Source organism: Megalobrama amblycephala, linkage group LG11 (genome assembly GCF_018812025.1).
Source record: "Megalobrama amblycephala isolate DHTTF-2021 linkage group LG11, ASM1881202v1, whole genome shotgun sequence".
NCBI classification, from domain to species: Eukaryota; Metazoa; Chordata; class Actinopteri; order Cypriniformes; family Xenocyprididae; genus Megalobrama; species Megalobrama amblycephala.
In genome coordinates, this window is record NC_063054.1 from 17,760,630 (window position 1) to 17,783,431 (window position 22,802).

The following is a 22,802-nucleotide window of genomic DNA, read 5'->3' on the forward strand; positions in this document are numbered from 1 at the left end:
GTCAGCAAAGAACAAAACAGTTTCAGTGTGCTATAAAATTAAAGGGATAGTTCACCCAAAAATTAAAAATCAGTCATTATTTACGTTCCAAACCCTTATGAATTTCTTTCTTCTGTGAAACGCACACAAAAGGAGAATGTTGACTTATGGTCAAGTGTGCATTAACATCTGTATGAGAACTGGGAAGAGAAATTGTATTGTGCTACCAGTGAGATGACCTGATTTAGTCATTTCAAAGAGAAATGTGTGTGTTTATGTAGTACAAATAGCCTTGGTGTGTAAACTACCATTCAAAAGTCTGGAGTCAGAGAGATTTTTTATTTTGAAAGAAAATAATACTTTTATTGAGCAAGGATGCATTAAATTGTTCAAAAGTGACAATAAAGACATTTATAATATTTGGAAAGATTTCTATTTCAAATAAATGCTGTTCTTTTGAACTTTCTGTTTATCAAAGAATCCTGAAAATCACAAAATATTAAAAAAAACAATCTGCAAAAATATGAATCAGCACAAATGTTTTCAATATTGACAATTCCTGAACACCAAATCAGCATATTAGAATGATTTCTGATGGATCATGTGACACTGAAGAGTGGAGTAATGGCTGCTGACAATTCAGGTTTGCCATCACAGGAATAAATGACATTTTAAAATAGAAAACAGTTATTTAAATTTGAATAATATTTCACAATATTACTGTATTTTTAATCAAATAAATGCAGCCTTGGTGAGACTTCTCTCCGAAATTTTAGAAATCTTACGACCCCAAACTTTTGATCGGTAGCAAACATTATAGGATAGTACTTTAGACAAGTTCTAGTCCACAAGAGCATAGGGCATCCCATTTGTTTTAGGCTTGAGAAGGGTATTCACGAGTGTCAGCTGTGATGGACTGTTATGAGACGAGGGACTGATTGATTGCCGGTGACAGTGATATTGAATGGACTCTTGTGTGACCGACACACACATTAACTGTTGTTAGATTGTGCTTAACTCCTCATTTAGTCAGCAGAAACAGCCGTGACACTTACAATGGCCTGCAGACAGAGTAAGAATCCTTATAATACGTTACTGTCTTATCTTTCAACAGCAGGTTGACCTTTACTTTACCTTTTACTTGCCTCTAGCAAGCTGTGTCAAATGCTGAAGGTCAGTTGGGCATCAGTTCACCTTCTGAAGTAGATAAAATCTGCCTGATTTGTGCCATGTGAGTGCACCTTTGATTGCTTCAGTGAAATCTAAGGCTCTTTTGATAACCTGAGTATGCAAATCCTAAACCACTATACTTAATCAGTGTGTTTACGTTGTATTATAATGCAGACCTTGTACGATAAGACAGATAGATTGATTCTCTTCTTCTACATGATGTGGGTAGTATATGTGGGCATGGTTCAGAGTTTCTCGAAGTGGATAAAAAGCTTAGCCCGTCTGACCTACTTCTGTCCTGGCCCTGACCACAACATCATTTCATTACAGAAGCCAACAGGAGTTCTTTTAATACTCTTCAGATCGCATGATTGGCATCTGCTGAGAGCTAGTGGTCACTAAAGCACTGTATCACAGCCTTCAAATGTTTTTATTTTTTCTGACTATGTCTAGACACCTTCCAGATTTGAGGCGTATTGTGTACTGTTAAGAGCACACATCGTCTGAAACCACGGGAGGAAGTTCCCATTGTAGTAATCATCTTGAGTTATTCATAAAATCTTTTGTGTCTTTGGACTGTAATTAGGAATGCTAATTTGGCAGAATTAGGGATTGGTGCCAATGCAGAGGTGTTCGCTTGTCTAAGTGGGAAAGCGCAGGAGGGGAGACGCTCTCAAGACTTGCGTTATCAGTGAGGGTAAAGTGCTAATAGCCACACTCACTGGTCAGAGATATAAATAATGCCGTATGTGTAGAAAGAGTTGTTGCTATAGTGATGGTGGAATTGAGCTATAATGGAAAATACCCTATGACATGCGGACAAAACAGCTTATAAATCATGCTGTGATGTTTTTTTGAAAATGTAAAAATGCAGTAAGTGATGCGTTTTTGTCAGAAAAAATTTCATATGAAACGCTATAAATCCATTTCAATAGTTTTCAAGAAAATGACATTTTTTTTATCTAGACCTATACATTTTGTTAATATTCAATTTGTCCTGTTAAATGGTCTATTGGCTCAGTCTGAACATGTTAAACAATGATTGTTAAATGAAACAACAATTTTGTTGATTATAAATTCAATGTTTATTTTTTTCTTGTTTCAAAACGCTCCATCCTTTTTTTTAAGCCTTTTTATATAAAAACATCTAGAATCTCAGTATTGATTGGGTGACTATATGTTTTAAACAGTGTACTGAACAGAGGTGCGTTTCCCAAAGCCAACCATCATCGCAAGTTCCGTCGTTACCAATAGAATTCAATGGAACTTGCGACCATGGTTGGCTGACGATGCTTTTGGGAAACGCATCCCAGGTTGATCGCCTGATAAGATGTCACACACTTGCGCACACACACATAAGAGGCGAGGCGAGGCGAGGCGAGACACCCTTATATTCAAACGACCCTATCTCGGGAACCGAGCCGAGTTGGCGCTCCGGACTCCGGCCCCCGGCCCCCAGGTGTAGGTCTCACTGGCTCATCCAGGTCATCAAAAGTGTTAATAGAGTTTAAAGCACTCATTTTGAAGACTGAGCACAAACAAACTCCCTCGCTTCAAAGAACCGCCATGTTAGATTGCGTTGAACGCTCGCCGAATTCTGATTGGCGAGAGGAGGATATATCGCATTTAGGCTAAAAACAGGTTTGGCGCTTATAGCGTTTTGGAAAGAAACTGCATCTTGCGGTACATTTTAAACAAGGAAATATAACGATTTGGCATGAAACATTGATGGAGCAGAGAATAGGTTCAGTACATAGCAAAATGGCATGACAAATTCATTTTTTTTTTTAAATTTGGCGTTTATCGCGTTTTGGAAAAGAGCTCTTCATATTTAACAAGTTATGAAGTAAAATATCGAACTTCCGCCAGACCGCCATCCATATTCAACTTACGAAGAAAGTGTAAACTGGCGTCGCGTGAATAGGGAAGTCGTGGGACTTAGCGTAAGCGTTTTGAACTGCAAAAATTTTTACACTTTCTTCGTAAGTTGAAGCTAGATATTTTACTACATAACTTGTTAAATATGGATTTTATTTTTACACAAACGCATCACTTCACTTCAGAAGGCCTTTATTAACCCCCCGGTGCCGTGTTTATGATGGATGGAGACACTTTCTTCAGCTCATACTCGTTGGTCCCACTCACCGCCAATATAAAGTTCGGACGCATCAGGATATTTATTAATATTTCTCAGATTGTGTTCATCAGAAAGAAGAAAGTCATGTACACCTAGTATGGCTTGAGGGTGAGTAAAGCTTGGGGTAATTTTCATTTGAAAGTCAACTAATCCTTTAATTCAGAATTCAGAATTCAGTTTTTTCTTAATTTAAATAGGATTCACAAAATACTGGAAGTGGAATTTTTACTGAAATTCATCAGGTTCTAAAAATGTCTATAAAATAAAAGTTAATTTTGTTTAAAAAATATAATGATATAATAAAATAATGATAAATTCAATATATCTGTCTGTGTGTCAAATAAACCATCATATTACATTTTTAAACTTTCTAACAAGGCTTTGTCAATCTGTCATTCAATGTTTATCTTGACCAACTTTCCTTTCTTTGTCTTTAGGAACATTTACATTTCTTTGAATTTCAGTTCATTTTATTTCCTTGAAGTTAATGGAAGAATTCTATTCAAATTTTGAAATTTATTTATAATTTAAAAGACATTTCAAAGAAATGCTGAATGCCACACAGTCCTTGTAAGAGAGGCACAGGTTTTCTTTAGTGTATTATTTATTATGTGTGCATTATGTGAAATAATTCATTGGCAAGCATGAAATAAAACGTTTCTTGGCAAATCACCAGGTAGTGACTGCAAGTGTAAAATGTACGATTTACAGTTAGTGAGGCTGCAACACTTCATTTACAATGTATATTAGAGTTCTTGAGTTTACCACAAGGTGGTGTACTACCCTTCTTTCTTTCTTTCTTTCTTTCTTTCTTTCTTTCTTTCTTTCTTTCTTTCTTTCACTGGAGTCCTGCCTTTTTCGAGCACTAGAGAGTGAGGCCCATGAGGTTAGTTGCTAGCCTCAGGTATTAGGCACACTAACCCAGCATCTGTTTGTACTCTAACCTCTGCAGATCTCTAGTCCAGAATAGCCCTCAGCCTTTACACAACCTTCTTTTAGTAACTCAAAACTCCCATGTTGAGAATGAAGGCTTTTCCAAAATGCTGTCTTTTTTTCTTTTATCTTTCTCATGTGGATTGTTCTTTAGCCTAAAGGGGCTCTTACATTATCACCTCCGTATTAAATATACAAATCTGATACAGACTCGCCTGTATAGACTGTAAATATCGATCTATTTTATTCTTAGTTTGGCAGTATTTAAATAGGTCATTCTTGTTTTCAAGGCTTGTTTTCTTTTGTTTTGATGGTGTTTTTGCTCAATGCACTCGTTCAGGACCATGGACAGAGACTAGTCACGTCCACAGCGAACCATTGTTGCCTGCTCAGATTATTTCAAATCATTTGTCATTAGAGAACATTAACCACTATAACTATATGAATACTAGCTTTTTGTGGTGTGCCTTCACCATGTAATAACATCTTTTCTTGGACTCATAAACACTCTTAAATAAATACATGCATGCGCATACCTGTCAGAGATTTTCATTAAAGGTATTGCAGGACAGATTCCAGGCTTGAGAAGTGAAGATAACTGGAGACTGATAGCATATGACAGAGGCCATTTGATATTAATGACTTCCATCATTAAAAACCCTTTCGGGAGGAGACGAATAAAAGAGAAAATTATACCCATGATTAATGAAACTATCATAATTTTAAAGATTATCATTCTCCCCAGGCTTTTCATTTTCTCATATCTTCATTTTCAAAACCTGCAACATTGGTGTGGTGTTAATTTTCGCTCTTCTTCTCGTGTATAAAATGGACTTCATTCTATTGTAATAGCTTGTTTGTTGATAGCACTATGTGACATAAAAGCCTCATCACATCTCAATAATGCATCTAACAGTGTAGTGCTGTTTGTTTTGTTAGACTGTTCTAGGTTTATAAAGCCGCTGGGAGCGGTAAATCAGATCGAGCAGTGTTTTCAGGCAAAGTTAATCAGCTCAGGCAGGCGGCTTTTCCTAAACCATAGAATCCAATACGTTTTGTGGGAGGAGAGAGAGAGAGAGAGAGAGTTCAGCTGATCTCAGGGAATTTCAGTGCCGAGCACGTCCTGCCTGGTCCGGTCTTTAAAGAGTGTGCGTTGCAGGCTGTGTGACTCACAACACATATACGCACACCACTCCCCCTTCCGTCATACGCTCAGATGTGTGATGACATCACACATTCCCATACAAACGATTGGCTGGAGGTACAAGGGGAATTGTTCCTGCAGAGAGTGTATAGACAGAGAGATACTGAGACCGGTGCTGCACACATGCACACATTCCTACTCTTTTTTTTTTTTTTTTTTTGTTACTTAGGAAGGACAATGACAGGACACTTTGATTACTTACATCGGATGGTGAGAAGGAAGTAGAGAACCTAAAAAAGAGGTGCATGAAGGTTTTCTTCTGCACTGACAAGCAACAGATCAGAATATTTAAGAAGGAGAACAGCAAAAGCTCCACAAGAGGGTGGTTGAGAGTAGCTGACCCTGTGAAAGACCTCTGGACATCACAGGTGAATGTGCTCTTCGTGGACTTGAGATCACAGAGGCATTGTTGGAATGGAAGTCAAGGGCAAAGTGGCAAGACGATGGGAGGATGTAGCTGCCAAGAAGAAGTCTGGCACGTCTCTCAACTTAGTGCCAGGGGTTTCTCAGCACCTGCGTGGTAAGAGATTGCCATACCTGTTTCTAAATGCAGCCAATTTCTATGATAGACATGCACTTCTAAGCAATTTGCATGTGTTTGTAATAATTTATGTCAGATCTGCATAATTTACATTTTTTTTCGAAACAATTTTCCCTCAGAAATGGCTAATTTCACAAGTAACACATTGAATTAAACTTGAAATGTTGAAGTAGAAAGACTGAAATAGTATTTTCTTGTAAAACATACTCAAATAATGTTGGGAATAACGGGGTCGTCTGTAGGGCATCCTGTGCACACATGTAGAAAATGTTCAAAACAGCTCAGCAGGTCCTTGGATGCACTGTGGATCATTTCTTACTGTGAGAGAGACAGTCGAGGAAGTGTTGATTAATCATGGTGGTTATTTTGGAGATTTAATTAGGAATTAGAAGAAAAATGACACCTGGTTATAATTACAATGGAGACATTTTGTGGGTGTATGTGTTATACAGTGAGTTTGCATCTGTGTTTCCCGCTCAAAGTCACCCTGTCCTTATGATGGTGGGTTGGGCACACACTTACACTCACACACACTGTAATACACACCAGTGCTGCTGCAAATCTTTTCTCTTGCCATCTATCACACTCATCTTCTCATCAATATTTGATCGTTTTAGCTCTGATCGATCTATTAATTCACAAAATACAAGATTTTTAGCACAAATGGCACTTGCACTGGCACATGTGGTCTGCATTATGCATGAGCCTGGTCCCCTTTTTAACACACACACACACACACACAGTGTGTGTCATAGTGACCGGCTTCAGTGTAATTCATCAGACAGTGCTTTCATTAAAGACGCTGGCTCTGTCAGTTGTCATCTCATGCTGATATAACAGTTAGGAGAAAGGATATTACTGTCACCTTGCAGTTCAGAATTAGGACCGTATCTTTTGTTTAGAGAATGACATGTTTATGCTGCTTTCATTTGCTTGCAGGATACAAATATCGCTGTGAGTGAGCTTGTGAAAATTGGGTTAAAATTTTTGGCGCCCACCTAGTTAATGTTGTCCTGGATCCCAGGCTATATTTAAATATTATGTTTGCAACCGATATGATGCATATTATTTTCATGTTTATGAGTTTGGTAACTGATATACAGAACCAATATGCATAACCGATATGTGATTAATTATTGTTTTATTTCTGCTTTTTCACACAGTAACACCTAAAATATCCCTAGACTACAACAATAATGCATTTTGAATGTATTATTATTTATGCCATTACATTTAAGGAAAGTTGTTTTGCGATTAATTTTATTCATTGTATTGTGATATGTATAACTGTTGCATTTAAAATCCTATGTGTTGCTCATATGAGAATGAAAAAAATGTATGTATATTAAGTGTAATGTATAAGAAAATTACTTATAGAGAAATTTACCAAATGGTGCCATTTATCAATGGGCTTAAATGGTTAGTTCACCCAAAAATGACAATTCTGTCATTTATTACTCAAATATCAAGTGAAGATATATTTTTTTTTCATAAAATCCGATGGCTCAGTGAGGCCTGCATTGCCAGCAAGATATTTAACATTTTCAATGCCCAGAAAGGTACTAAAGACATATTTAAAACAGTTCATGTGACTACAGTGATTCAAACTTAATGTTATGAAGCGACGAGAATACTTTTTGTGCACCAAAAAATCAAAATAATGACTTTATTCAACAATATCTAGTGATTTCAAAACACTGCTTCATGAAGATTTGAAGCTTTGCGAATCTTTTGTTTCAAATCAGTGGCTCGGAGTGTGTATCAAACTGCCAAAGTCACGCCCCCCAGTGATGAACCATTGAAATTTCAAAACACTTATGACGTAATAAAGCCTCGTTTACTAAAATCATGTGACTTTGGCAGTTTGATACGTGCTCCGAACCACTGATTCGAAACAAAAGATTCATAAAGCTTCGAAGCTTCATGAAGCGGTGTTTTGAAATTGCCCATTATTTTGTTTTTTTGGCACACAAAAAGTATTCTCGTCGCTTCATAACATTAGGGTAGAACCACTGAACTAGTCACATGAACTGTTTTAAATACGTCTTTAGTAGCTTTCTGGGCATTTGAAAGTGTTAATTGTCTTGCTGTCAATTAAGGCCTTACTGAGCCATCGGATTTCATCAAAAATATCTTAATTTGTGTTCCGAAGATGAACGAAAGTCTTACGGGTGTGTAACAAGATGAGTAATTAATGACAGAATTTTCATTTTTAGGTGAACTAACCCTTTAATATTAAAGAACCAATAACCAAATGAGTGTAAAGGTATAAATATTGGTCAAAGATATTTGTCAAACCGATAATCTAATAGTCTAAATAAACCTTATAATTCGGTAAGAATAACCAAGCGATTCTTGATAGATCTTACAGTAATGTCTCATGTTTAAGATTTATGATCTGATTTCTTACTATTTTCTTTCCTTTAGATGAGCAGGAAGCTGTGCAGAAGCGAACTTTCACAAAATGGATCAACTCTCATCTGGCAAAGGTGAGCTGAGTCATGTGAGGTTTCTGAACCAACATACATCCATTCATGTGTGAAAGAAAAAGCACCTGAAGGTTGTTAACCACCTCTCTCCACATTGCAGTATTAATCTGTCACAAGACTAGTGGCACCAGTCCAGGTCCAACATGAACATACACTTTAATCTCCTCTTTAGATTACTGTGCCTCATTTTACCAGGCTGCAGTCAGTCTGCTGACAGGAATTACGTATAGACAGCTATGTAACATTACAACATTATGCAACAAATAGATGCTGTCACACATGTATCTCATGTAATATTGCACTTAAATAGGGCTGCTTTTTGTAGGATTTGAAATGTAAAGGGTGTACAGTGTAACCCACATTGGGTTTTTTTCAGAAGAAAGGGTTAAAAAATGTTTGTGGTAATCAATATTTTGCCACATGTGATTTTGATTGAGCTTGTATTTAACCCGGAATATTCATTTAAATCATTTGAATTTCCATTATCACAACAGGGACATTATTAAAAGCTTACGGAGAAACAGGTGCTTGTATAAATTTGCAAGAAAAACAGGACACAAGCATTTGGCTATGATATTGCATGTAATAATAGCTTGATGGCTTATTGATTTGTGTGTAAATAGTGACTGGTCAAGCCGCTTTTAATTAGCTGCCACTCCAGATAATTCCAGTATGATCACCAAGACCTGACTTGACTAATCTTCTGTGACGAGGAGCAGGAAATTCATTTGAAATATCAATCTGTGGGGAATACGTATTTTGTTTCAGGTTGCACACCAGCGCCTCTCCAGCGTAAAATGTTAACCACAGAAGAGTTGACATTCGTACACTCTCTAGCCGTTATTTATTTATCTCTTTGCTCATTACCATCTGTCATGGACATATTGGACCTGTCAGTTAGAGTTGGTGGTGAGATTCATAGCATCAGTGTGCTTGAAGACGACAGGAATTGGTTTATGCTCTGATTATTTCACTGACAGGAATCCTTAGGTTTAGTGTTTCCATACCTATTTAAACAGCTTCTGCATGGCAGGATTCTTTCTGACTTATGAACATTTTAAAGCATATTTACAAGCAGATTCCGTGTAGGCCTGGCTTATATTAAATTAATCTAATTTATCTCATTTTGTTTATACTGCAGTGTTATTTTAGTATTATTTGTTTACTATTATAGTATTTATTAATATTTTGAATTAGCTTTTATTTTTCTATTTTCAGTTTCATTTTAATTTGAGTTAAGTTTTAGTAATTTTGTTATGTGCTTTTTTCCAATTCCAAATCTACTTTAAGTTATTTTTAAGCATGCATTTTGTGGAAGAACATTGTTTTGGCTGTGCTTTGGCTTAGCTTGACTGTGCGGATGAATACGGCCTTCACAACAGATAATGCATAACAATGAACTCTGTTAGAGAGCTACAGTACATAAGAAAATGTTTCTGTTCAATAAAATACTTACCTGTTGAGTAATAAAAACACCATCTCCACATTGCTTTTACAACATTTCAAATCCCTCAGTTCCCACCATCTTTGAAAAGCCAAGCCAATGTTGATTCTTGTTTTATTACAAGCTCTGTCACATTCTTTTTTTGCCAGCAGACTCTCCTCTGTTCGGCGTTTATGTCAACTTTTACACACGTCAAAGTAGCCGGAGCAACTTTTCTCTATTTATGGATATAACGAGACACGTGCGAATGAGTGACGCATGTACACATTTACTCGCGAAAACCATTCAGACAAATCTAAAATGTAAACACTTGTGTTGGGGGTAACGCATTACAAGTAACTTGAGTTACGTAATCAGATTACTTTTTCGAGTAACTAGTAAAGTAACGCATTACTTTTTCAATTTACAACAAAATATCTAAGTTACTTTTTCAAATAAGTAAGGCAAGTTACTTTTTCACATTTATTGACTGACAGCTCTCCTGTGTGCTGTGTGAACATGATGGTTATTGTAGTTCTAGACTAAATGTGAACATGCATTTACTCATCTCGCTCACACGAAAACATTCAGTATTCCTCAAAATGAATAAAAACAGTGAAATGCAATCATAATTTCAAACCTGTAATAATTAACTATATTAAATTACACAAATATACTTTATGTATTTAATCTCACTTTATTAACCAATGTTATTCCTGTCACCGGAGAATCAGCTCGTGAAGCTCCGCCCTCTTAGGCAGCTCATTTGCATTTAAAGGGACCGCACTAAAGCGGCTCGTTTTTGCTCAACCACTAAAAGTAGCAATTTTAACATGCTATAAAAAATTATCTGTGGGGTATTTTGAGCTAAAACTTCACATACACACTCTGGGAACATCAGAGACTAATTTTACATCTTGTTAAATAGGGCATAATAGGTCCCCTTTAATTCAGAATGGCAGCACAGCTGAAAGATTTGTTTGAGATGCGCCCTCTACTGTACAGGTGTATATATGCATTTCCTTCAGCCTGAGGCTTATTCATTTCACTTTTGGTGTGAAAGGGCCTTATCAAAAAATATAACTTTTTTGTTGTTATTAAAAATTAAACAAGCAAGCCCAGCCCAGATGAGAAAAAGTAAGGCAAAAGTAATGCAACGCATTACTTTTCATAAAAAGTAACTAAGTAATGCAATTAGTTACTTTTTTAGGGAGTAACACAATACTGTAATGCATTACTTTTAAATGTAACTTTCCCCAACATTGCTTATAATAGGCTTACTATAGTGAATCAGCACAAAAAACATGTTTTGGTAGAAAATATTGATGATGTATTTGACTTTTTGTTAATTGTGTTAATTTTAAACAAAAAAATTACATAGTGTACCTTTTCAATGTTTTTCATCTAATGTTTATATTTCATTTTATTTCAGCTTTATCTCAATTATAATAATAGTTTTTAATAGTTTTATATGTAGTTAACAATAATAACATAGCTGTATCATTGAGTGATAGTTGAATGGTATATTGGCAAATTATTAATATTTCAAAGGAAAACTTAAGCTGGATTAGATCTGGCTCAGAAATCAAGATTTTGCTTTCAGTGGACTGCATTGAAGAGAGATAGAGAAGAGAATCCACCCTGTCATATACAGTATCTCACAGAAGTGAGTACACCCCTCACATTTTTGTAAATATTTTATTATATCTTTTCATGTGACAACACTGAAGAAATGACATATGCCATAAAAGTGAGTACATCCCTAAGTGAAAATGTCCAAATTAGGCCCAAATTGTCAATATTTTGTGTGGCCACCATTATTTTCCAGCACTGCCTTAACCCTCTTGGGCATGGAGTTCAGCAGAGCTTCACAGGTTCCACTGGAGTCCTCTTCCACTCCTCCATGACGACCTCACAGAGCTGGTGGATGTTAGAGACCTTGCGTTCCTCTACCTTCTGTTTGAGGATGCCCCGCAGATGCTCAATAGGGTTTAGGTCTGGAGACATGCTTGGCCAGTCCATCATCTTTACCCTCAGCTTCTTTAGCAATTTTAGGGTTTGGGGTTGTTATCATGTAGTCTCTGATGGGAGGGGATCATGCTCTGGTTCAGTATATCACAGTACATGTTGGCATTCATGGTTCCTTCAATGAACTGTGCCGGCAGCACTCATGCAGCCCCAGACCATGACAATCCCACCACCATGCTTGACTGTAGGCAAGACACACTTGTCTTTGTACTCCTCACCTGGTTGCCGCCACACACGCTTGACCCCATCTGAACCAAATAAGTTTATCTTGGTCTCATCAGACCACAGGACATGGTTCCAGTAATCCATGTCCTTAGTCTTCCTAAGTCTGCTTGTCTTCAGCAAACTGTTTGTGGGCTTTCTTGTGCATCATCTTTAGAAGAGGCTTCCTTCTGGGATGACAGCCATGCAGACCAGTTTGATGCAGTGTGCGGCATATGGTCTGAGCACTGACAGGCTGACCCCTCACCCTTCAACCTCAGAAGCAACACTGGCAGCACTCATATGTCTATTTCCTAAACACAACCTCTGGATATGACGCTGAGCACGTACACTCAACTTCTTTGGTCGACCACGGCGAGGCCTGTTCTGAGTGGAACCTGTCCTGTTAAACCACTGTATGGTCTTGGCCACCATGCTACAGCTCAGTTCCAGGGTCTTGGCAATCTTCTTATAGCATACGCCATCTTTATGTAGAGCAACAATTAATTTTTTCACATCCTCATTGAGTTCTTTGCCATGAGGTGCCATGTTGAACTTTTAGTGACCAGTATGAGAGAGTGAGAGCGATAACACCAAATTTAACACACCTGCTCCCCATTCACACCTGAGACCTTGTAACACTAACGAGTCACATGACACCGGGTAGAGAAAATGGCTAATTGGGACCAATTTGGACATTTTCACTGAGGGGTGTACTCAAATTTGCACTGTTATACAAGCTGTACACTCACTGCTTTACATTGTAGCAAAGTGTAACTTCTTCAGTGTTGTCACATGAAAAGATATAATCAAATATTTACAAAAATGTGAGGGGTGTACTCACTTCTGTGAAATACTGTATATTAACTTGGACCTGCAGTCCTATTGTATGACGTGTAAGATGTGACATGATACTATTGCTTCAATAGACTTGAGACACGTTTTTCATGAAATATGTGTCCAGGAAGGACAGAAATGGAGATTGTCTCATTAAAATTGCAAATAGACAATTATTTGAACTGATTCTGCAAATGTCAGAATCAATTACATTCATTCATCATATAAATCCAAATAATTTGTTCAATAGCTGAACACCACCACACCATCCCAGGCACCCGCTGTTCCCACTTCTTTGCTGGTGCCCTTTAACCTCATCCCACTGCTGAATGACGTTGCCTTGGTGACGGCACTCTCAAGTATTTGAGGGAGAAGTTTGAGAATACATGTGGCAAATAGGAAGAAATGCAACTCTTATAATTGTTGACAGGATGAACATAGACTGATAAACTGAAGGGAAACTGTTCGCTGTTTCAAGCATGTTTAGATTTGGGTTTCAGGTATTTCTCATCAAATTGTCTGCCTCTATCCCACCACCAAATCGCTAATGCAAATCATCTGCAGTGATTTTCCATCTCTATAATTCCTAGCCCAAAGGCACTGGTTTAATTCTTAACATGTGTAAGATAACACAGAATGAGAATTACACACCGTCTCTGTCTCTCCTCTCATTCCTTTATAGAAGTATCAAAAGAGTATTAGAGGATGGCACCCACAGGTCCATGATAGATAATGAAATGTAATTAAGTGTGAACAGAGTAAATTAGGTCTGTTAGTTCCAAGTTTCAGTAGTGAGTGACTGAAATGTTGCAGTAAAGCTTCAAAGATTTCCGTATGTTGACTTGAATGCCCACTGGCTGCTTTTCATATTACTGTCATTTGCAGAGTTTGCAGTATTCAGTGAAGCATTAACCTTTGAACAGGTTCCTGCCCTAAAGTTATATAAATTTAGGAATATTTCCTTATTATTATCTATGCTGTTTAAATGGATCAGTAAGTAATGGAGTGTGTGTATATAATTTTTAAAGGAATAATTCAGCCATAAATAAAACATTCATATTTCTCACCTTCATGTAATGTTCCATGGAACACAAGGGGAGAATGAATTGTTTTTATAAAAAGAGCGGTTTTATAAAAGAATCATAGATCTTTTGAATGAATCAGTTGATCCAGCACCAGTCTGAATGATTCATTTAAGAATCAAACTCAGGAACTCACTGGAGGGGAAGATTGACAGGGATTAATTTCTGTTTGTTTTCATGTTAACCCTCTGGAGTCTGATGGTGAGTTCACACCGGACGCGAATGAAGCGGTAAGCGCGAGTGATTTACATGTTAAGTCAATGCAAAGACGCGAATTGACATCCTGCGGCGCGAATCGTGCAAGTTGAAAAATCTGAACTTTGGCGAATTTCCGCGCCGCGTTAACCAATCAGGAGCTTGCTCTAGTAGTGACGTGACGTAGCGAGCTGAGGCAGAATTTCGAAACAACAATGGAGGACAAAATCATCGTCGCTGTACATCTTCATACATTTATAGAAACAGAAATAAAAAGGATCGTGTTTGAAAGAAAGTGAATGAGGAGGTCGGACAATCTGATAAGTTGTAAAAAATGGTCTTTACTCAATTAGAGCTATATATATATATATATATATACATATTAAGACTACAAGCCAACTAAAGACGACCAATTGAGCTTATTCGCTGTAATTTACAATTATTTCCCCACTGACAAGTTGTGTTTATTCAGAGGAAGTGTGCAGAAAGCAGTGGGAGAGTCTGGGACACATAAAGGAGTGGGAGAGCCCCTCTCATGACGCGAATTCGCGTCTGTTGTGAAGGGATTTTCACGCGCGAATGAAGCGAGTAAACTCAAAATGTTCAAGCGTCCAACTACGCGCGAATAGCGCGATTTATTCGCGCAAGTCGCGTCTGGTGTGAACACAGCATGAGGCTGATTTGGGGCCTGGAGAAGTTTTGACATACCCTGACATTTGTGCTTTTTTCAGTTGTTCATAAACATATTAATGACAAAGGTGTCATTACACTGTATTCAGCACAAACTAGGCTACCATAATATGTGAGGAACATGTATGCACATGTTTGTGTTTTTGAAGGAATAACGGTTATTGAAAAAACAAAAAAATTAAGTCACTGAAATAAGGCCAAAAATATATATTAAATCTGTGTTCACAAGACTTCTGGGTATTGGGGGTTGTAGACTAGAGTTTTTGCTTCAAAATTATGTAAAAATTATAATGCCTACTTGTTCATATAACACAATATATTGATTTAGTTTTTGTAAGACACTTTTTGTCAAGAAACACAGTATGCATGGAGGCGTGAATGATCATGAATAATGGCTCATTTACACCTGAGAAGACAAAAGAATTGCTTAAGGAATGATATGACTTTGGAAGACTTGGAATATAGACCTTATGTGCCAGAGAAACGTGTGCACAGCCATCTTTAGAATGTCTTTGTACTTCCATTTTTGCGGTAGCTCTGTATATTGTAGAGTTAACGAGAGTTATCATGAGCATTGTAATGTTTAAAGCAGATGTCTTAACAAATGTCAGAAAACCAGGAAGATTTTTAAACGAACAGTTCATTCATAAATTCGTAAGATTGCTGTGGAAATACAAACCGGAAGTCAAAAGACAACAAGCGCAGCGCTGAAAAGGGGCGGGGCTACATAAGGTCTATAGCTCAGTAATTATGGACCACTTTTTATGACACTTTTATGAGTTTTTGTGTCCTTTTTGAATTTTGAAAGCTCCAGTCTTTCAATTGTCTTCTTTTTAATTGTATAAACAATGGCATCCTGTTTTCTTTGCACATCTTGTGAAATTGCAAAGGCCTAAACAAGATCCTGGTTCAACCCAATAATCAATTCTGACAGAATTGATCAGCATTGCATTAAAAGATTTACCAGAATCCTCATACTCCAAACGGTTCATTAAAAGATACCATCACAGGACGCACAGCGCCTCAGGTCTCTTTACTCATACATGTACTTGCAAATTTGAAGGACATCAGAGAGGCAGGACTGAAGCACTAATCTGCCTAAGAGCCTCAACTTGATTAGCCACTAGAGAGAGAGAGAGGGAGAGGAGTGCGATTGAAAGGAAGGGAACGCGTAAGGAAGAGGCCACCCTCCATTTCAATTTTGTCAAATCCTCTCAGACAGGGTTAGGGCTTAATTATGGCATGCCCAATATTGAGGATGAGCTCGTTTCTCATGTGTTTGACAGATAGCATGGGTGAGCAGCACACAGCAGCCACTCGGACACCCTGCTGGCTGCACCTGCTTTGTCACGGGATGTATATCAACGCCCCATCAGGTTTCTCTCTGAATTATGAAATTCAGTAATCAGTGCTCACAGATTTACAAACTGTACCCTCAATTTAACAATTACAGCTCACAGATTTGTAAGCAGTACCTTCCAATTTTGTAATTTGTACCCACAGATTGGAAAAAAAAGGTTCTTTAGATTGTTAAAATGTTCTTCAAACTAAGAAAAAATGGTTCTTTTTAGAGCTGATCATTGAAAGGTTCTTTAGTCAACCAAAAGTGGTTCTTCTATGGCACTTTCACTGTGGAAAGCACTATACAAATTATTCTGAATTTAAGTGCGGTGGAAATATTTCAAAGCATTTAAAGTCAAATTTTTAATTTTGGTAACAACCCTTTATTTTATTTTATTTTATTTTATTTTATTTTATTTTATTTTATTTTATTTTATTTTATTTTATTTTATTTTATTTTATTTTATTTTATTTTATTTTATTTTATTTTATTTTATTTTATTTTATTTTATTTTATTTTATTTTATTTTATTTTATTTTATTTTATTTTATTTTATTTTATTTTATTTTATTTTATTTTATTTTATTTTATTTTATTTTATTTTATTTTATTTTATTTCTAATAAAAGTCAGTGCCAAACCCCAGACCACATCTGTAAAATAAAATAAATGTTACTTTTTTTAATGTTATTGGGTGCTTTAAAAATGATTTGGTGTACAAATTTCAGTCGAACAGTATTAAGCCATGACCTACTCTCATCCTTAATTGAACTTGTCTCTCTCATCTCTGGCTGATATTGAAAGCAGTTCGAGTGGCCCTCAGGCGTTTGTATGTTCACATGAACTTTGATTGGGTTACTCAGAACATGCAGCTAGCATAGCTAAACGCTGTCACTCCGCTGAATACATCAGCAGCGCCTGGTGTGACAATCTATTTCCATCAGTAATAACCAGACACAGCTAATTAGTTTGTTAAGCCCTGCTGCTTGTGCATTTGTGTTTTTTTTCTCTTATTTTTCATTAGTTGCATAATTACTCAAAGTGCCTCTTTTTAATGTAATATCCTATAAGGTGATTTTATCCAATTAGCTTTTGAATTATTTAGAGCTAATTGGAATATCTTAGCAATTCCTCCCCCTGCTCTATCAAAAATGCTTCAAGAATTAATCTTTTAAAAAACATCATTCATTTCTCCTTTCTGCCTCTAATTAAGGTCATTCCACTGTCGTTTCTCTTGACTTTGTTCACTTTCACTCTTTTTTGAAATTTTAAGTCCCCACCCCATCTCTCTCTCTCTCTCTCACACATGCACACACGCACGCACGCACGCACGCACGCACGCACGCACGCACGCACGCACGCACACACACTTACTTTCACTGTTTTATATTAATCTCCTCATGAATGATTTTGGCACCCGGCTGCTTTCCACTCCAAATCCCAGTCATGTGACTGCTGTCTTAAGAGAAATCCTGGATGTGTCGTCAGGGTAAAGAGAAGCTGTGTGGTTGGATTAGTGGAGGGCTTCATCAGGTCAGACAGTCTGTGTCGTCTCCAGAATCAGCACTTTACCCAGGCTTTTTAGATGCTTCTTAAGCTCTTGACGGCCACAGACCGACAGCACGAATCTCCACTGGGTTTAAATCTATAAAGCTTTTGATTCAAACTCACGTCACAACTATGATCAGGATGTCACAACAAATACTATCTATATGTCTGTCTGTCTATCTATCTATCTATCTATGTATCTGTCTGTCTGTCTGTCTGTCATTCTATTGATCGTTCTATCATTCTATATATTCTATCGATCGTTCTATCATTCTATTGATCGTTCTATCGTTCTATCTATCTTTCTGTTGTTCTATCGAGCGTTCTATCGTTCTATTTATCATTCTATCGATTGTTCTATCTATCATTCTATCTATTGTTCTATCGAGCATTCTTTCATTCTATTTATCATTCTATCTATTGTTCTATCTGTCGCTCTATCATTCTATCGATTGTTCTATCGTTCTATCTATCATTATATCTATTGTTCTATCTGTCACTTTATCATTCTATCGATTGTTTTATCGATTGTTCTATTGTTCTATCTATCATTCTATCTATCGTTTTATCTATCATTCTATCTATTGTTCTATCTGTTGCTCTATCATTCTATCGATTGTTCTATCGTTCTATCTATCATTATATCTATTGTTCTATCTGTCACTTTATCATTCTATCGATTGTTTTATCGATTGTTCTATTGTTCTATCTATCATTCTATCTATCGTTCTATCTATCATTCTATCTATTGTTCTATCTGTTGCTCTATCATTCTATCGATTGTTCTATCGTTCTATCTATCATTCTATCTATTGTTCTATCTGTCGCTTTATCATTCTATTGATTGTTCTATCGATTGTTCTATCGTTCTATCTATCATTCTATCTATTGTTCTATCTGTCGCTTTATCATTCTATCGATTGTTCTATCGATTCTATCATTCTATCTATCATTCTATCTATTGTTCTATCTGTCGCTCTATCATTCTATCGATTGTTCTATCGATTGTTCTATCTATCATTCTATCTATTGTTCTATCTGTCGCTCTATCATTCTATCGATTGTTCTATCGATTGTTCTATCGTTCTATCTATCATTCTATCTATTGTTCTATCTGTCGCTCTATCATTCTATCGATTGTTCTATCGATTCTATCATTCTATCTATCATTCTATCTATTGTTCTATCTGTCGCTCTATCATTCTATCGATTGTTCTATCGATTCTATCATTCTATCTATCATTCTATCTATTGTTCTATCTGTCGCTCTATCATTCTATCGATTGTTCTATCGATTGTTCTATCGATTGTTCTATCTATCATTCTATCTATTGTTCTATCTGTCGCTCTATCATTCTATCGATTGTTCTATCGTTCTATCTATCATTATATCTATTGTTCTATCTGTCGCTCTATCATTCTATCGATTGTTCTATCGATTGTTCTATCGTTCTATCATTATATATATTGTTCTATCTGTCGCTTTATCATTCTATCGATTGTTCTATCGATTGTTCTATCATTCTATCTATCATTCTATCTATTGTTCTATCGAGCATTCTTTCATTCTATTTATCATTCTATCTATTGTTCTATCTGTCGCTCTGTCATTCTATCGATTGTTGTATCGATTGTTGTATCGATTGTTCTATCTGTCGCTCTATCATTCTATCGATTGTTCTATCGATTGTTCTATCGTTCTATCTATCATTCTATCTATTGTTCTATCTGTCGCTCTATCATTCTATCAATTGTTCTATCGTTCTATCTATCATTCTATCTATTGTTCTATCTGTCGCTCTATCATTCTATCGATTGTTCTATCGATTCTATCATTCTATCTATCATTCTATCTATTGTTCTATCTGTCGCTCTATCATTCTATCGATTGTTCTATCGATTGTTCTATCGATTGTTCTATCTATCATTCTATCTATTGTTCTATCTGTCGCTCTATCATTCTATCGATTGTTCTATCGATTGTTCTATCGTTCTATCTATCATTATATCTATTGTTCTATCTGTCGCTCTATCATTCTATCGATTGTTCTATCGTTCTATCTATCATTATATCTATTGTTCTATCTGTCGCTTTATCATTCTATCGATTGTTCTATCGATTGTTCTATCGATTGTTCTATTGTTCTATCTATCATTCTATCTATTGTTCTTTCGAGCATTCTGTCGTTCTATCTGTTGCTCTATCGATTGTTCTATCGTTCTATCTATCATTCTATCTATTGTTCTATCTGTCGCTTTATCATTCTATCGATTGTTCTATCGATTGTTCTATCATTCTATCTATCATTCTATCTATTGTTCTATCGAGCATTCTATAGTTCTATCTGTTGCTCTATCGATTGTTCTATCGTTCTATCTATCATTATATCTATTGTTCTATCTGTCGCTTTATCATTCTATCGATTGTTCTATCGATTGTTCTATCGATTGTTCTATTGTTCTATCTATTGTTCTTTCGAGCATTCTATCGTTCTATCTGTTGCTCTATCGATTGTTCTATCGTTCTATCTATCATTATATCTATTGTTCTATCTGTCGCTTTATCATTCTATCGATTGTTCTATCGATTGTTCTATCGATTGTTCTATTGTTCTATCTATCATTCTATCTATTGTTCTTTCGAGCATTCTATTGTTCTATCTGTTGCTCTATCGATTGTTCTATCGTTCTATCTATCATTCTATCTATTGTTCTATCTGTCGCTTTATCATTCTATCGATTGTTCTATCGATTGTTCTATCATTCTATCTATCATTCTATCTATTGTTCTATCGAGCATTCTATAGTTCTATCTGTTGCTCTATCGATTGCTTTATCAATCGTTCTATCGTTCTATTGATCGTTCTATCTATTGTTCTATCATTCTATCTATTGTTCTATCTATTGTTGTATCTCTATTGTTCTATCTATCATTCTATCTACCCATCTATCGATAGTTGTATCATTCTATCAATCATTATATGTTCTATTGATCATTCTATTGTTCTATCTATTGTTCTATCGACCGTTGTATCATTCTATCAACTGTTCTATCTATCGTTCTATCAGTCGTTCTGTCATTCTATCTATCCATCTATTGTTCTATCTATCGTTCTATCTATCAATCGTTCTATCGATTGTTCTGTCATTCTAATGATCGTTCTGTCATTCTATCTATCTGTCGTATATTGTTCTATTGTCTGTCATACGTACTAAATGTTTTAAAGTAAAATGTAAAATCATCAATAGATTGTTTTCCCTCCCCATGCAGTGTAATCCTCCTTTGATGGTCTCAGATCTCTTTGAAGATGTTAAAGATGGAGTGATGTTGTTGGCTCTTCTTGAAGTCCTGTCTGGTCACAAACTGGTAAGCTAAATGTACTTTTGCTGGTTTTGGTATTTTGGTGATTGTCCTTTGTTAGCTGTAAAAATGGCTCAAACATAATTGTCCCATTTATTTAAATATCTGTAATATATAGTCAACATTGTTTTAACATTGTGACATTGTTTTAAATGATAGAAAACATAATAATACAAGTCATATTACCAAAAACACAGTATATTCCTAGCACATTATTAGCACACACATATGCATAAGACACATGTGAATACCCACATTCTCAGTAAACTATCCCATAAGGCTAGCGAAGCCTCGGGTCTTTGCAGTGCTGTAACAATTGATATATCAAGTGATGCATAGCGCTTTGATTTTTTTTTTCCTTTTCTCTCTTGCCATCTATTTGGTGTAATCTTGGTTTCCTTCTTACTCTCTTTTGTCTTTCTCTCTGTACTATAACTATCCTGCTCATCTGCTTTCTTGCTGTCTCTTTCTGCTTTTCTGTTTGTTTTCATCTCATTCTCCCGGTTCCTTGCTGGGTATTTACATTTTCCTCTTGTCTATCACTGTTTTCCTTTTGTCTGCTGTGCTATCTTCTCCCATCTGACAGCCATGTGAGCAGGGCCGCAAGCTGAGGAGGATCCACTGGGTTGCTAACGTGGGAAGAGCGCTAAAGTTTCTGGAGGGCAGGAGGGTAAGGCAGTCCATTCCCAGTGTGCTTTGCTCAGGTGTACAGCTCCAGGTCATAGCCACTCAGTCTGACCTACACAACCTCTTCCCCGCTCTGCTCTGCTCTTATACTGCTCTCTCACTTTACAGTACTGTCTCTCGAGAGACAAAGAGAAGGAAAACCTAGTTCTTCATTTCATGTTTAATTCTTACTCTAAACGACAAGATATTATATGTTTCATTCAAATCACCAACAAATGAAGGATTTATGGATTAGTTAGAACATGCTAGATGGCTCAGCATAGATTTATGAGGTGATTTTGACACCTCAGACTGAAATCATTCTCCTTATTGAGGTTTAGTCCTGAGTCACCATATTATAAATCTGTCTCTGGTTCCTCACATGTAGCAATGTGCTTTTCTCATGGAGTCTCTCTTTCTGTCTGTAGTTGCTAAAGCTGAATAAATGGACTAATTAAGGGTTAGATAATACAGTCCTAAAAAGGTGATCTGTTGTGAAAAAGACATTATAAGATTGAAATAATCGGCCTACTGTGTTAAAAATGCATAGACACATATAAGTATATATAAACATTGATATACATTTAGGTCTATACAGAATATACACTACAGTTCAAACTTTGGGGTCAGTATAATTTTTTAAAAAAGAAATTAACTTTTGTATTCAGCGATGATGCATTAAATTAATTAAAAGTGACAGTAAAGTCATTTATAATGTTAAATATGGATTTTTTTTTTTTTTTTTTACACAAACGCATCGCTTCACTTCAGAAGGCTTTTATTAACCCCCCGGAACCATGTGGGATATTTTTTTGATGGATGGAGACACTTTCTTCAGCTCATACTCGTTTGGTAACGCTTACTGCCATTATAAAGCTCGGATGTATCAGGATATTTATTAATATTTCTCAGATTGTTTTCATCAGAAAGAAGAAAGTCATATACACCTAGGATGGCTTGAGGGTGAGTAAAGCTTG

At 36.3% G+C, this 22,802-nt stretch overlaps 1 protein-coding gene across 1 annotated transcript in view; it reads left to right on the top strand.

The window, feature by feature from the left end:
* syne1a (spectrin repeat containing, nuclear envelope 1a) overlaps positions 1-22,802 on the top strand; it is a 160,053-nt gene that overhangs the window by 14,440 nt on the left and 122,811 nt on the right. Inside the window, exons 4-6 of the mRNA XM_048206457.1 lie at positions 8,392-8,453; positions 21,070-21,165; positions 21,746-21,829. Coding sequence (XP_048062414.1) covers positions 8,392-8,453; positions 21,070-21,165; positions 21,746-21,829 — 242 coding nt within the window. The remainder of the gene's footprint in view (positions 1-8,391; positions 8,454-21,069; positions 21,166-21,745; positions 21,830-22,802) is intronic.